This window comes from Arctopsyche grandis, chromosome 11 (assembly GCF_051622035.1).
Source record: "Arctopsyche grandis isolate Sample6627 chromosome 11, ASM5162203v2, whole genome shotgun sequence".
Classification (NCBI taxonomy): Eukaryota; Metazoa; Arthropoda; class Insecta; order Trichoptera; family Hydropsychidae; genus Arctopsyche; species Arctopsyche grandis.
In genome coordinates, this window is record NC_135365.1 from 22105450 (window position 1) to 22121124 (window position 15675).

General features: G+C 35.9%; 1 protein-coding gene across 10 annotated transcripts; it reads right to left on the bottom strand.

Annotated features, from left to right (window-relative positions):
* Positions 1 to 6508: 6508 nt before the first annotated feature.
* LOC143918703 (3'(2'),5'-bisphosphate nucleotidase 1) lies at positions 6509 to 14859 on the bottom strand. Of its 10 annotated transcripts, none has more exons than XM_077440702.1 (7): positions 14721 to 14815; positions 14414 to 14616; positions 14166 to 14285; positions 10630 to 10768; positions 10061 to 10165; positions 9444 to 9733; positions 6516 to 8197 (listed from the first exon to the last, which is right to left on the bottom strand). In XM_077440702.1, coding segments are annotated over exons 1-7 (1119 nt in total). In that variant the 5' UTR covers positions 14722 to 14815; the 3' UTR covers positions 6516 to 7936. The 10 variants fall into 10 exon arrangements, with proteins under 10 accessions (XP_077296834.1, XP_077296836.1, XP_077296835.1 ...); XM_077440705.1 differs by having other exon boundaries at positions 14181 to 14285; positions 14414 to 14573; positions 14721 to 14812; XM_077440703.1 differs by having other exon boundaries at positions 14414 to 14573; positions 14721 to 14812.
* Between the last annotated feature and the right edge of the window lie 816 nt (positions 14860 to 15675).

Genomic DNA, 15675 nt, shown 5'->3' on the forward strand with positions numbered 1-15675 from the left:
TACCAGAAGGATGGAATAACGCAACTATCATTTTAATACACAAAAAAGGCGACAAAAGCGATATCAAGAACTACCGACCCATTAGTCTACTTTCAGCGGTCTACAAGCTCTTCACGAAGGTTATTACAGAAAGGCTGAAGAATATCCTCGACGAGAACCAACCTATAGAGCAGGCAGGGTTTAGGGCAAATTTCAGCACAATGGACCACCTCCAAGTAGTTGGCGAACTAATCGAGCGCGCCAACGAATATCAACGGCCACTGTGCCTAGGTTTCGTCGATTATGAGAAAGCCTTCGATACAGTTAGTCATAATGCAGTACTTAACGCTCTAAAAACACAGGGAGTGCCGGAACCCTATGTGGGACTGTTAGCTACAATATATAAGAATGCCACAGCTTCAGTTAAAATTTTTTCAGGTACAGATAGATTTAGCATAGGAAAAGGAGTAAGACAAGGAGATACAATCTCGCCCAAGTTATTCAATGCGGTGCTTGAGGGAGTTTTCAGGAAATTGGATTGGGATACAGCCGGAGTAAGCATCAATGGTCGCTTTTTGAGTCACCTTCGGTTCGCAGACGATATAGTTTTAGTAGCTCGTGATTCAGCTGACCTACTTATCAGACTAATACAGCTGGACAGGGAAAGTAGAAAAGTAGGATTAAAAATTAACGTAGATAAGACTAAACTAATGTTCAATAGTTATTGCATGCCTGATAGCATCCCCTTAGATGATAAACCAGTAGAAGTAGTAAATAATTATTTATATTTAGGTCAAATAATTGACATGTCTGGTAGTAAAAATGAAGAGATAAAGAGACGTATGAAATTAGGGTGGAGTGCATTTGGACGGATGAATGCTGTTTTTAAATCAAAAATGCCACTCTGCCTGAAGAAAAGGATCTTTGATCAATGCGTTTTGCCAGTGATGACGTATGGATGTGAAACTTGGACACTGAACGCCAAGATGCAAAATAAAATCCAATGCACTCAAAGAAGTATGGAACGCTGTATGCTTGGCATAACGAGGAAAGACAGGAAGCGGAACACGTGGGTGAGAAATATGACAAGGGTAGTGGACATAGTGGATAGAGTGAAGAGATTGAAATGGCAATGGGCGGGTCACGTAGCTAGGAGGATGGACGAAAGGTGGACAAAAGAAGTGCTTGAATGGTACCCGAGAGAAGGCAAAAGAGTAAAAGGAAGACCGCAAGGAAGATGGGTGAACGAAATTAGGAAAATGTGCGGAATGAGATGGATGAGTGTTGCGCAAAACAGAGACGAGTGGAAGCGTGTTGGAGAGGCCTTCATCCAGCAGTGGATGGCGAATGGCTGTAAATGATGATGATGATGATATATATATATATATATATATATATATATATATATATATATATATATATATATATATATATATATATAGCATTCGCCATCCACTGCTGGATGAAGGCCTCTCCAACACGCTTCCACTCGTCTCTATTTTGCGCAACACTCATCCATCTCATTCCGCACATTTTCCTAATTTCGTTCACCCATCTTCCTTGCGGTCTTCCTTTTACTCTTTTGCCTTCTCTCGGGTACCATTCAAGCACTTCTTTTGTCCACCTTTCGTCCATCCTCCTAGCTACGTGACCCGCCCATTGCCATTTCAATTTCTCCACTCTATCCACTATGTCCACTACCCTTGTCATATTTCTCACCCACGTGTTCCGCTTCCTGTCTTTCCTCGTTATGCCAAGCATACAGCGTTCCATACTTCTTTGAGTGCATTGGATTTTATTTTGCATCTTGGCGTTCAGTGTCCAAGTTTCACATCCATACGTCATCACTGGCAAAACGCATTGATCAAAGATCCTTTTCTTCAGGCAGAGTGGCATTTTTGATTTAAAAACAGCATTCATCCGTCCAAATGCACTCCACCCTAATTTCATACGTCTCTTTATCTCTTCATTTTTACTACCAGACATGTCAATTATTTGACCTAAATATAAATAATTATTTACTACTTCTACTGGTTTATCATCTAAGGGGATGCTATCAGGCATGCAATAACTATTGAACATTAGTTTAGTCTTATCTACATTAATTTTTAATCCTACTTTTCTACTTTCCCTGTCCAGCTGTGTTAGTCTGATGAGTAGGTCTGCTGAATCACGAGCAACTAGAACTATATCGTCTGCGAACCGAAGGTGACTCAAAAAGCGACCATTGATGCTTACTCCGGCTGTATCCCAATCCAATTTCCTGAAAACTCCCTCAAGCACCGCATTGAATAACTTGGGCGAGATTGTATCTCCTTGTCTTACTCCTTTTCCTATGCTAAATCTATCTGTACCTGAAAAAATTTTAACCGAAGCTGTGGCATTCTTATATATTGCAGCTAACAGTCCCACATAGGGTTCCGGCACTCCCTGTGTTTTTAGAGCGTTAAGTACTGCATTATGACTAACTGTATCGAAGGCTTTCTCATAATCGACGAAACCTAGGCACAATGGCCGTTGATATTCGTTGGCGCGCTCGATTAGTTCGCCAACTACTTGGAGGTGGTCCATTGTGCTGAAATTTGCCCTAAACCCTGCCTGCTCTATAGGTTGGTTCTCGTCGAGGATATTCTTCAGCCTTTCTGTAATGACCTTCGTGAAGAGCTTGTAGACCGCTGAAAGTAGACTAATGGGTCGGTAGTTCTTGATATCGCTTTTGTCGCCTTTTTTGTGTATTAAAATGATAGTTGCGTTATTCCATCCTTCTGGTATAGCTTGGTTCTGGATGCATTTGCTGAAAAGCCTAGCTAAGATATTAATTAGGGGGGGGCCGCCACATTTTAGTAAGTCAATGGGAATATTATCTTCCTCTGGGGTTTTACCGTTCTTTGCAGTTTTTAGCGCGGCCTCTACTTCGTTAGGCAATACTGCAGGAACCCTTTGGCCGTGTGTCGATTCCAGAGCGGGGAATTGGCCGTTGTCGTTCTCGTATAGTTTTGCATAGAACGTGTAAACTCTGTCTATGATTTCTTCTCTATTCCTAATTATTACTCCGCTCTCTGATCTGATTGCGATCATTTGGTTTTTGCCTAAGAAAAGATCCTGTTTGCACTTTTTCAGGCTACGGTTATTCTTAATGGTATTTTCTATTAGCTTGCTGTTAAAATCCCTGACATCCCTGACTATTCTCTTTTTAATTTCCTTATTTACTAGATTGTATTCTTGCTTATTATTATCCCTATCTAAATTCCTTTTATGCTTAATTAGGTTTTTTGTTTCCGCTGAAATTTTGCTTAATTTAATCTGTTTCCTGAATCCACCTAATTTCTTACCTGTTGAGGTTAGAACCGAACTAATTACAGTGTTCAATTCCTCGATGTCTGCTTCTGGGTTTAATTTCCCGTATCGATTCGATATATATACAGTGGCGGACTGGGACTGAAATCAGTGCATGCCAGGAGTCAAAGGGGGCCCCCCACCCAGGGTTAAAAAAATTTGTCCCCCCCCCCCCCCATATAACAAAATTTTCTTCTTTCCATCACGCTAAAAATCAAGGGCAAAAAAAAAATAAAATTTAAAAAAATGGGAATAAACAAATTTAGGTACAAGAAAAATGGCAAAAGCAAAATAGATCCATAAATTACATTGTATATTTCGTTTTAATCCTTGTCATATAATGCATCATAAAATAATGCGGCTTTCACTTTCGGTAGAAAACAATCAGGGACGTCATTTCAGCTTTTTCTTGGGGGGGCAGGCAAAGATTGGTCAAATTGAATTTTTTTTCAAAAAATCTTTTTTATATCGGAATAAAAATGGAAAATATAAAATATGAAAAAATTAAGCTTATTTTTGAAAAAATATTATGTAAAAAGCTAAAAAAGCGCCGCAGGCGAAAATTTTTTTCCAAAAATCTTCACATGGCTAACAAAAATCGACCATCAAATGTATCACTATATCAAAAAATATACGAACATTCGGAAAAATAAACGATACACATCTGTTTTTGAGACAAAATAAAGTAAAGGGGACCTTTCTAACGATTCGCTCCATGGGATGAACAATTTCTAAGAATGTTACTAATGGCATACCACTTAAAAACCAAAATATACTTGCTTCAAAATAATAAAATCTTTTTTTTTCAAAGCACATAGGAGCGATTATTTTATTAGTTACCCAAAAGTAACATATGTACATAAGAAATAAACGCAGCATTCATAGATCCATAGTATCTCATTAATCATTAAATCCATAATATTTTCTAAATTCACACTATTCCTTAATTTAGGGGGGCGAGTGCCCCCCCAAAATTACGTCCCTGAAAAAAAAAATGCATAATATTTTCAATTAATGTTAATCGAAAATCAGGATTTTGGGGAGGGGGCCCCTATCCTATGTTTCTATATACATGGATTTGTCTAGATTAGGAATAGATTTAATATTCGGAAACTGTTTAAAATTGTGTATTTAAATCTTACTATATCGTCGAAGTATAATCAAATGTTATTTTGAAAGTATGTATGAAGTAAATTTAAATCGCTGGTTGATGATGAATCGTCCTATCAAAATTGTTTTAAGCAATTCAGTTTATATTATTCAGGGAAATTTGTTTATTCCCATTTTTATTTCAGTAGGTAGTTGTTACATAGGTATTGGTATATGCATAATATTGAGGTTGGAAATGGGCCCGGTAAAAGGGCCCACGCAAATGTTGAAACTTACATTTCGAGCCTAATAAAAAAAGTTAACCGATCCTTGGGCTGTTAAAGCAGGCATTAGTTGTTTGTGTATATCGTAAGAAATTTGTTTTGTTGAAATACCCAAACTCTAGGTCCCAAAGTGCAATATCCTATACATTTTTACACACGTGAAATAGTTAAATTAAAAAGTTATTTAATTTTACTGAGGGCCCATATTTTCTAACGGATAGTGGGGCCCACATGCCATCGGGCATGTACGCTTGTATGGCCAGTCCGCCACTGTATATATATATATATATATATATATATATATATATATATATATATATATATATATATATATATATATATATATATATATATATATATATATATATATATATATCAGTGGCATGCGGTGAAATTATCGTTTTTGTCATACAGCCTTGTTTAATGTGCGCGCGCAGGATGGAACCAATAAAGAGGGCTTTATTGGTTGAATTCATTGACCTCTAAAGTTGGCTTATATATCTATCTCTCCTCTTGCCACAACTGCCAAGCGTACAGCGTTCCACACTTCTTTGAGTGTCATTTTGTATACACATATGTACATATGTAATATATTTTAAAATATCAGAAAGGAGTTGTTTCTAAATTATATTTTTATCAGCAGCGAAAACTTGAAAAAGGTTAAAATCCACTAAAATGTATTGAATCATTGGAAATTAGCAATTATAATTGATCTTTTGTACTCTAAATGTTTATCCATGTTCAACCCTTGACCCAAACGATGATAGCAATTAATTAGTGAGTGATTCTGTTTTTTTTTTGTGATGACCCTATTCGCAAGTTAAAGTGTGATTTAGAATTTAAATTGACGTTTTGTTACGACATTGTGAGACTGCTGATAGACGCTTTTTTATTAGACACTCATAAATTGAAATTGAATGAGAAACTTCATTAGTACTGAAAAAATTGCAAAAAATGAATACGGACAATCGTCGAATCAGCACATACATATTGCATTTCGTAATCGTTCAGAAAGTGTTCTTCTTTCAAGGGGCAAAGTCCCGCTAGTCAAGGGTCATTGTACTGACGTCCCTTTAGACTTGGTAATTCCCGATGCTGCTCTTTGAACATCGAATCCTGTTTTACTGGCTCCAAAAATTAAACGTTTCAAAATTGGATAATGATTTCAACTTCTTTTTTCTTCTCTTGACGGAGGATTGTGATTCGTTACTCATTATTCTCTACAATACCTATATTTGTGGAACTGGTTTGTTGAATGAATCAGATTTGATCCCTCCAATTGTGTTCTGTTCTGATAGGTATCGATCGATATTGTTATATACACATGTACGTACGTAGATACTTAACAATTCAACACGATTATTGGATTACTTAAGTCCCTGAGACATTGATATAACAATTGTATTTTTATTTGTGACCGTGCTAACATTGTTGCAGGAGTAGCTAGTGTGATGTGCATTTAATAGCACATCAAGTGGAAACTCATTACACGTTCATAAATAGGGAAACTCTTAATTGAAGTTATAAAGAATGTCGGAGAATAGGCGACAAGACTAATAGAAAGATTGGATCACACGCCCACGTATGAGCCATTAGTGAATTTAATCTATCACAAGTCAAAAATTAGAGGGAAAACTGTGGGGTGGTCGAAAAACATACAATGGCAAAGGTCGGGTCATTCAATTCGGGGTTGGATCGATTCTGTGCGAATCTAGGTCGCCGAATGTGTACACTTAGCAAATTACAGGTGAAACGTATAAAACTGTAGAACAAAAAAAAAACAACACAGGAATGAGTTATATAAAGAAAACATTTTTTTTTAAATATATAACATTTATTTGAGATTTGACTTTATAAGACTGTTCACATATGTGATAAAATTTGACATGAATAACATTGAATAGGAAAATATATATAATAATAATAACGTATTGTAGATAAGACGTATAAGTACTACACAATATGATTAATTATATTATTCTTGATATTTTTAGAGGATTTTCATTGATAATTACTAATTTGTGCGTTAGTTTCAATGGGCAAAAACCCTCTCACTTACTTAAAATTATATATGTATATTTTTTAAATATCTTGTAAAATACTTTAGTATAATTTTTCAATAAATTCATTTAGAATGAATGTGTACTGCAATGAACATCATCGTCACTATATGATAATATAATTTTGATTAAGAATTACATTTTTTTTGGTTCAATATAAAGTTTAAAACGAATCCTCTAGTCTCGAATAAAAATCTAATACAATAAATATATTTTATATATTGTACATACATTGAAATATAATCCTACTGCAAAATTGTTATTAGATCTACACATAAGTTTAATTTCGCACACATATTTAGACTATAGTTCAGGTATATTCATACTATCCAACAGTTCACGGCTACAGCACCTCACATAAACGAAAGCTTCTATTCATACTATACAGCAGCGCACGTTCAGACATGTTTTGGCCGATTGTAAGGCAAAATCAGGTTACATAAACATTACAATATAGCTTGTGTCGAGACAATAATGTCACAATATGACATTTCATATGCATATTCAGAGCACTTTCATTAGTACGAGTGCACTCGCTACTATGACGTCTCATCCGGCGTGAATATTTCCAAAGAAAACCGGTTTTGCTTGATGCATACTGCTGTTTAGTATGAATAGATTTTGTCAGATACTGCTATTACGTCTACGCCACGTTAGACGTGAACATAAAATGTACTAAAGAATACTTTTCGTACTGCCGTGCTAATATGAATAGGCGTTTATTCACAACATCAAAAATAGCTACATAAATTGTTAGCAAATAAGTCAACTACCTAATCTCAAACAAATTACAAATACATACATATTTTTAATACAATGCAACAATACCGATATTAAAATAAAAACAAAACAAATTCATCGCTTATTCTAATTGTTAGGTGTGTATAGTTTAACTCGTACTTCACAAGTCATATTAAAATAAAATATATGTTAATAAAAATCACAAATTTAAAACGACCTCTGTCAACGAGAGATCAAATACACAACAAACAAAATAAAAAGAGGCAAGTTCACATTACTCGCGACTATTCAAGTACATATACGTATATATTTTTTTACGACAATAATATTCTGACAGGCAGAAAAAAGCCCACAGTTTTTACAATAATTTAGGAATGTTTTGCAATTCGATAGTATACGGTCATAATTTAAATTTTTTATTTTTTTATTTAATAGCTGTCAATTCGGTTAATCTTTCAGTGTTGTTTTAACGTGTTCTGGTATGAGATCAGTCAACGCTTGATGCATTTGAACCGTAGGTGCTGCCAAAACGCCGGAGCGATTGGGACGAGATACGTTGGATCCATAGTTATACGGCCGACCTAAAATATCGGTGAGAGATCCTCCGGCCGCTCGTAGTATTGCCTCCGGAGCGCACGTATCCCACTTTTTGCAACCCGGCGATGCAAACACATATGCAGTAGCGGTACCTTCCAGCAATTGCAACACCTAAAAGTAATAAACATCAATGAAATTAGATTTCACATATTCTGAAGTCTGGTATTTTTATTTTATCTATGTATGCAGTAACAATAGATGAAGTTTTGTGATCATGCGAAAATTCGAACTCGAGATTTCGACTGATTCCAACTCAGAATCGATCACTGATCACGTTTTCATGATCTAGAAAAAATGTGTGTGTGTGTCTGTGTGTCAGTGTATTTTTGAACACTGTTATTCCTATCGAACTGAAACTTAGCATCGGTTACTGAAATTCTTATCGATGTGTGTAAATTTTTTTCAAATTTTTAAGTTGACCGGAAATGGTACCTCCCCTTATAGGTATCCTCTTTTTTTTAAGTTTTTGAATTCAATTATCTCCCAAGCCGCTAACTGAATCGGACATAATTTTTTTTTATATGCATTAGAAATAATAATCTTTATAACTTTATATTTTTTAAATATTTTTATCTGAACCGGAAGTAGTACTTTTACTCTAGAGAATCGAGGTTTTTTATGTTTTTCTCCGAAACCTTTTGGTTTATTAAACTGAAATTTCATATCTAGAAGTTTAAACTTAATACCAAGCTATGTATAAAATTTGGTAAGCATCCGTCAACCAGAAGTGGCAGTTTAATCTTGTTCGATTTTTCTTCCACTATATTTTTCGACCCCTTAAACACGTGTGCTCTTCACGAAAAAATTCAATTATAATTCTTGTATTAATGTGATTCAAGTATAATTCTTGTATTAATTTAATAAACCGGAAGTGGGATTTCTTCCTCTTAGAAAGGTCAAAAATGTTGTCGCCACTACTCTATCCACACCCCTGACGTATCAAGCTGAAAATTTATATTTGTATTCTTTATGTACTAACTTAAAACTGATAAGGTTTTGATCAGAATTCGTAAACCGGAAGTAGTATTTTTTTTTAAAACAATATTTCATTATTTTATTTTGACCTTTTAAATTATTTTTATTTTATTGATATTTAATGTGTATAATAATTATACTGATTTGAAGCAATAAAAAAAATTCGAACAAAATCCGACAACCGGAAGTAGAACTTTTGTCTTGTGTAAGTTTCCCTACATTTGCGCCCAATTTGTATCGAAAATGCTGTCATAGCCCGGTATGTGTATGTACGAATTTTGTTTTGTGACCTTATATTCCTCAAATACATAGATAAAGTCATAGGTTGGTCACATCCAATTTTTTTAATATACGTAGGTAAGAATTGTAAATGATCACAAACCTTGTATCCTGCTCCGCCGACTCTCAAAACCTTTTCCGGTTTCATCGCTTCCAAGCAGCTTTCAGCTAGAGAATTTGAGTGGGAGCGTGAAGTTGTGACGATGAGGGGAATCGGTTCCTTGGTTCGAGGTATAGGCGGTAATCCTTCGATGCCGAAACCTTGCAAGCCCCAAATCGTACGACCGGCCCCGTCTTCAGAGCTTCCCCCCCAAAATGGCTGATGAATCACTCCACCGATCGGCTGCTCGCGGATTGATATTCCTATCAGTACAGTTACATGTTCTAAAAATCCTAAAAATACAAAAAAAAACAAACGCACGTCAAAAGCGTGTACGTGATGGATATAAAAAAAATTAGCCTGTTAAAATGAAAGGAGCAAGAATGGTGTGTAAGAACCTCTCCGAGTATTAAGAATTGAATGTTAATATAATATGTACAGCTCAGTCTGCAAATTTTGCATACATAAGAGATTACGCATATTTTGTACATTAGAGATGGTAATATTTACAGGTAAAAAAAGTGAGTGATTGTGGGACGGTGTTAACGCTAGGGGCTGCACCATCACATCCAAATTAGTTACAAGAGGTTACTACTATTAATGTTATCGTCACTCGTTACCATATTCTGAATGTAGTAAACTTAGGTACCACTTGGCACCGATAAACGGGTGAGTTATGTACGCTTTCCACCTTTCCCACGTATTGCCATTTAGCATTAACGCACCTAGAATTACAAATACATTGATAAAGTTGTGTGCCGACATTTTATGTACAATAACAAAGCAGTGGTTAAACTGAGAACGCGAACATTACACATTTACACACTACGAGCAATTCGTAAACTGCACGAACAACATACATGGAATGTGCTATTAAATTGAAAACAAATAAAGTGGTGATTAGAACAGTCGAACAGTTATCTAACGAATAATATAAACTACATGCTTTGTTTATTCGTTAGCCTCGATACAGAGATTATGTTAATTAAATACAATATACTTCAAACACATATGTGTGTAATATATTATGAGCCGAGTAGGAATTTGAACCCATTATATGGATGTTTGCAAACGCTGTTAGCATTAAACATTACAAATACAGTCTTTTGTTATTGAAATTTATTTTTTTCATACATTATCAATAAAAAAATCAAATCAACTTGCGTGAGATAAATGGGATAAATTATACCTTGCGTATATTCAGACGTTCCATCGAGTGGATCGACCCAAACCACGACATCTTCTTCTGTGATATCTTCCAACGTGTCCGGGCATTTTTTCTTCAATATTTCAGGATCTCCATGGGTTATTAACCAATCACTTGGCACCTGAGAATGTACACGTGCGACTTTTAAGCATTACACAATGAAAATAATATGAAATTTGCTATTAAATATTATATAGATAAATACACAATTATAAAAATTCAAATATTTACTATATATAAGTACATATTTGCCACGTAGTAAATATTTCTCGGTAAAGGTTTTCCTCCAATAGTTCATTGTCGCCTTCTGGATAGGAGATGGAAATGGAAAATGAAAAAGGAAAATTATGATTTTTACTATATAATTTTCTTGTAATATATGTACATATACAAGCGTATAAATTAACACTATGGCGGCCGCTGACTCATATTTGTATCGTGTTGGGTGTACAACGCTTTCTGGCCGCTGATACATATATGATTCACGACTGCGCGAATATATTTTTGGTGCAGAATATATTTTTCAGTCCGCTGATATATATTTATGACGAGAACGTGATACAAAATTCTATCATCGGTCACAAACGTGATACAAAAATATATCAGCGGACTGAAACAGTTCGCGCAGTCGTAAATCATATATGTACCAGCGGCCAATAAACGTTATGCACCCAACATGATACGAATATGAGTCAGCGGCCGCCATCGTGTTAAGAAAATCGTAAAGGACAAAGATAGGTGGGAAATACATATGTATATTTCAATAAAAAAGTAAGACTATGATCATGTCAAATTTAAAATTATAGGTAAAATTCATAGTAATAAGTCTGGCTAATAGCCTATGTAAATAGGATAAGCAAAGTTAGGTTTATCTTGCACAGTGGCGTAACAAGAGGATCAATGTTTCGGACGTACCAGTTTTAGGGGCACTGCAAAGCAAAATATGTATATATTTTTATTACAAGGCTTTTTATGTTTGCTTTTGCAAACGATTGAGCTAAAATTCCTAGTCTTCCGGTCGTTTTGAAACTTTGCCACTTTGCGCGGTTTGCTCAACGATGAAAATTTCAATCGATTTTTATAGTTCGATGGTGAAAACTATTCATAATAACCACGTCCAAATTATTGAAAATGTTGAGCTACATAGTTGCCTTATATGTTTAACTTTCCAGTACCCAATCGTCTTATCAGATTTTAATTGTTTAAACGCCTATAACTTTATCGTTTTCACACTATATCTTCTACAATTTGCATTCTAGGCTCTCATTATCTCTCATATATATTTTTAATTCACTCATTCGTTGTCTAGTCTTGTTTTGTAGTAACTTAGATTCACTTCGAACAGTACAATGTGAGCGGGTGACGAATTAATTTACAAAATTTGGCAAAAACATGAAAGTTTAAGAATATGTGCCAGATTTGGGTTTGACTGTGAAAGCGGAAGATGCATTTGAGACAAAGCTTTCTATAATATTATATAATAGTCGACAAACATGACAAAAGGAGAGGGTATGGAGGGGAAGGGGAGACGTAAAAAAAGCCATTTACTCTCGCTACAAAAATAAAAACAATAGTGCATATATATGTATACATATGTACATAATATTATGACCGTAGCTGGGAATTTTTAGAGGAAGGGGGCTGAAACAAAGGTACACCCCATCCGGAAGGGTTAACAAAAACTTATAAGCTTTTTTTCGTTCCTAGAATTCGTGGAAAATTATTACAAGTGTATTTAAAAGAAATATTTAACCAGGGATCTCATACGACTAGAATATCAAGTTGACGACTTTTTTATTTTTTCGAAAACAAAATACATTTGTGACGCTTTGGTACAATTTTTTTTATTCAACAAAATACGTGTGTTAAATTCAAGGTGCAAAGAATTCATTCACGGTCGTGCGATATGTCGGCACAATTCTCACAATTATTAATTACTAGTGGTTTTACCCGGCTTCGCTCGGTATTTGTAATATAAACCGCTTAAACATGACTGATCTAATAGTAAACTGCAAAGCGACGTTCTCCCGAGTGTCCCTTCAGTTGGTAGCGGTAGTAACATTTAGGGTGGCACCAGTGACTTTACCGCGCCAACACCATGCTCCTCTCGAGCGCACCGAGGAAGAAAGATCTCTCCTGTTCACGTCTCCAGGGGAAGACGGGGCCCAGAGATCCGCCATCTTGCTGAAGAACCGCTGTGAGGTCGAGTGCAGCATCACTCCCTCCCAAGAGTACCAGCCCAACGTCGCCGGTATTCCTCACGCCCTTTCCGGAGAAACATCAGCCGTGAGAGGACCGCAGAGCCAGCTTCCCGACCACGAGGAAGCTGTTATCAACGAGACGATTTGCAGTCAGAAACCTCCCCGACTATATAAACTGTATCCCAAGGTTAGTTCACGTTTCCATATAACCGGACCCTTGGAAGAAGAACGACATATGCGCCCTCTGGACCACCCACCGCGAGATCAGATAAGCGCGCGTAAAACCGTTCGTTACAAAACATTTTATTAAATTTATTTGAATTGTTTTATTTTATATAAATTTATTTGAATACTCATTTGTTTTTTTTATTAAATTGACTGTCACGAACAAACAAACATATATACTAAGTCTCTTTCGAAATTATACGTATACCAAAATCAGGCGGCCCCCCCTCCCCCCCGGGGCGAAGGCGCCTTCACCCTCAGCGCTGACGCCCTTCAGAGCCTTCTCCCCGGGGCTTTCGAATCCTTTGAATTGAAAAAAAAATCGAATCGACGCCTATGAATCGAAAAAATAAATAAATCGAAAGTGTTGTTCCCACTTAACCAACCAACCAATGTTACATACAAAGTCTCTTTCGAAATTATATATTAGACTAGTGGTTTTACCCGGCTTCGCTCGGTATTTGTAATACAAACCGCCTAAACATGGCTAATGTAATAGTAAACATCTTATTAAATTTATTTTATTTAAATTTATTTAAATATTCATTTGTTGGTTTATTCAATTTAACGTCACGGATTCTACCACCCAAACCATACATACTTACATACAAAGTCTCTTTCGAAATTATATATTAGATTTTATTAAAAGTAAGTACATATATTGTAAGATATTTTCATTAATTAGCAAGAAATCCTAAGCTAGGGAAGTAAGTGCATTGTTTTTTTTATATATCAATATGTATAGGTATAAGGTTTCCCCCCCATAATATAATCTATTATAATATTATATGTAATTAGATTTTTAATTAAATTTATTTGAATCGAAAAATAAAAAATTCAACAATATCGATATCGTCATAATATAAACTTTGGTTTGTTTTCGATGCTCCCACCCAAACCTTACATAATGAAGCCTTACATATATATTAGACAAGATAATATTATAATAAACTGTTTGCTTCTGTACAAAACTTTCATAAATGATAAATGAAAACAGGTCATTATGTATTTAAAAAAAAAAAGTAAACATGAGGATTAGTAAAAAAAAAAAATTGGACAACATTAGGATGATAAAATGTATGATTTAAATACCTCAATATCACTTACACCTTCTTCGCCAATGATAGTAATGTTTGGAAATTGTCGGGAGAGTGACGCGACTATACAACGTTGAGCCGAACGATCCGCTTCAGTTTGTAAATCATCCTTTGCCTAAACACACGGACACAAACAAAAAATCAGCATACAAAAAATAACGAACGTGACTAGACGGTGTCGATACACAATGCGGTGACCTCGTATCTATAAACATGTTTGCGATACATAGATAGCACACGAACCTTTTCGACGATGCCCAGGTCTCCCTGGCTCATGACATCTCTGATGATCTTGCCGGCTCGATTTGCCGCGGTGACGCTGGATGCGATCAGCCGCATCATCAGAGGCCCCGACTGCGACATGGCGGACGGAGATCGGATCTGATCTGCGCTCAGCACACAACTGTTAAACAAAAGCAAGGCTGCAGCAAGCCAACGGGTGTTCACTGGAGCGAAACGTCATCGATGGAAAAAAAACAATGAGAGTGACGAGACGAGGACACGTCCACGTCTCAGGGTTCAGTTGCTCGTCATGTGAAGGTGTACTCACTTGTAGCGGCGAGAAGACAGCGGATGATTAGGTTCGGTAGATCAGCCCTCGTTCCAAGGTTACCCGCCAGTCGCTTTTGACACTTTGACAGTTCGGTTGTCAAACGATGCTCACTGTTGACCTTTTCGCCAGTATATACAATGAAAATTATAAAAACTTTCAAATCAAATCGTATTGAGAACGGCAACGATCCACCAAACGCCACTGTAAGTAGCAATATAAGTAACACTGAATTGTATTCGAGCAACAAGTATAAAAATTTACAGATATTCTTTGAAAAGGCAGGCGGACAAAGAAGTCACAAAGAGGAGACAAACAATGTGAAATCGTTCGAACAGATGGAAGGCTACAGAAAGGAAATGTCGACAACAGCGACGGGTGTTCAAGAATGAAGCCGAACATATGAGTATCTTCTACATCTGATTTCATAGACAAGGTTCCGATTTGTCTAGCTTAATTCTTGCGATGGATCCAATAAATCGGTATCGTCGCGAATTTCAGTTTTTAGCATTTCGAATTTGTCGATTCTTATGAAAATACACTACCTGCATACTCTAAAAATGTATTTCTCGCAAATTTGCTGTATATGAAAAGTTTGTTGATTGTACCATAGATGTCTATTGTATTCTATAATATATATGTTTGATTTTTAAATGCTTTTTATTATTATAAAATTATGTTCACAATACATCTTATATCTATTTTAATAGCTACTGATCTACTGATCATTTTCTATTTCACAATTTAATTTAATTTGGTTAGTAATCATAGTATTATATTATGGGGGATGAACGAATGAGACGACTGGCATGTTAATGCACGTGTTTTATTTATGACAGCTGAAGGCAGAGTGAGTAGCCGCTCTCCGAACCCAGCCGAGTTGGTCCCCACTCGCAGGAAGGTGACCAAACTCGACCATGTCGTATAGCGAGCCGCCACAATATTATTTGTTCAG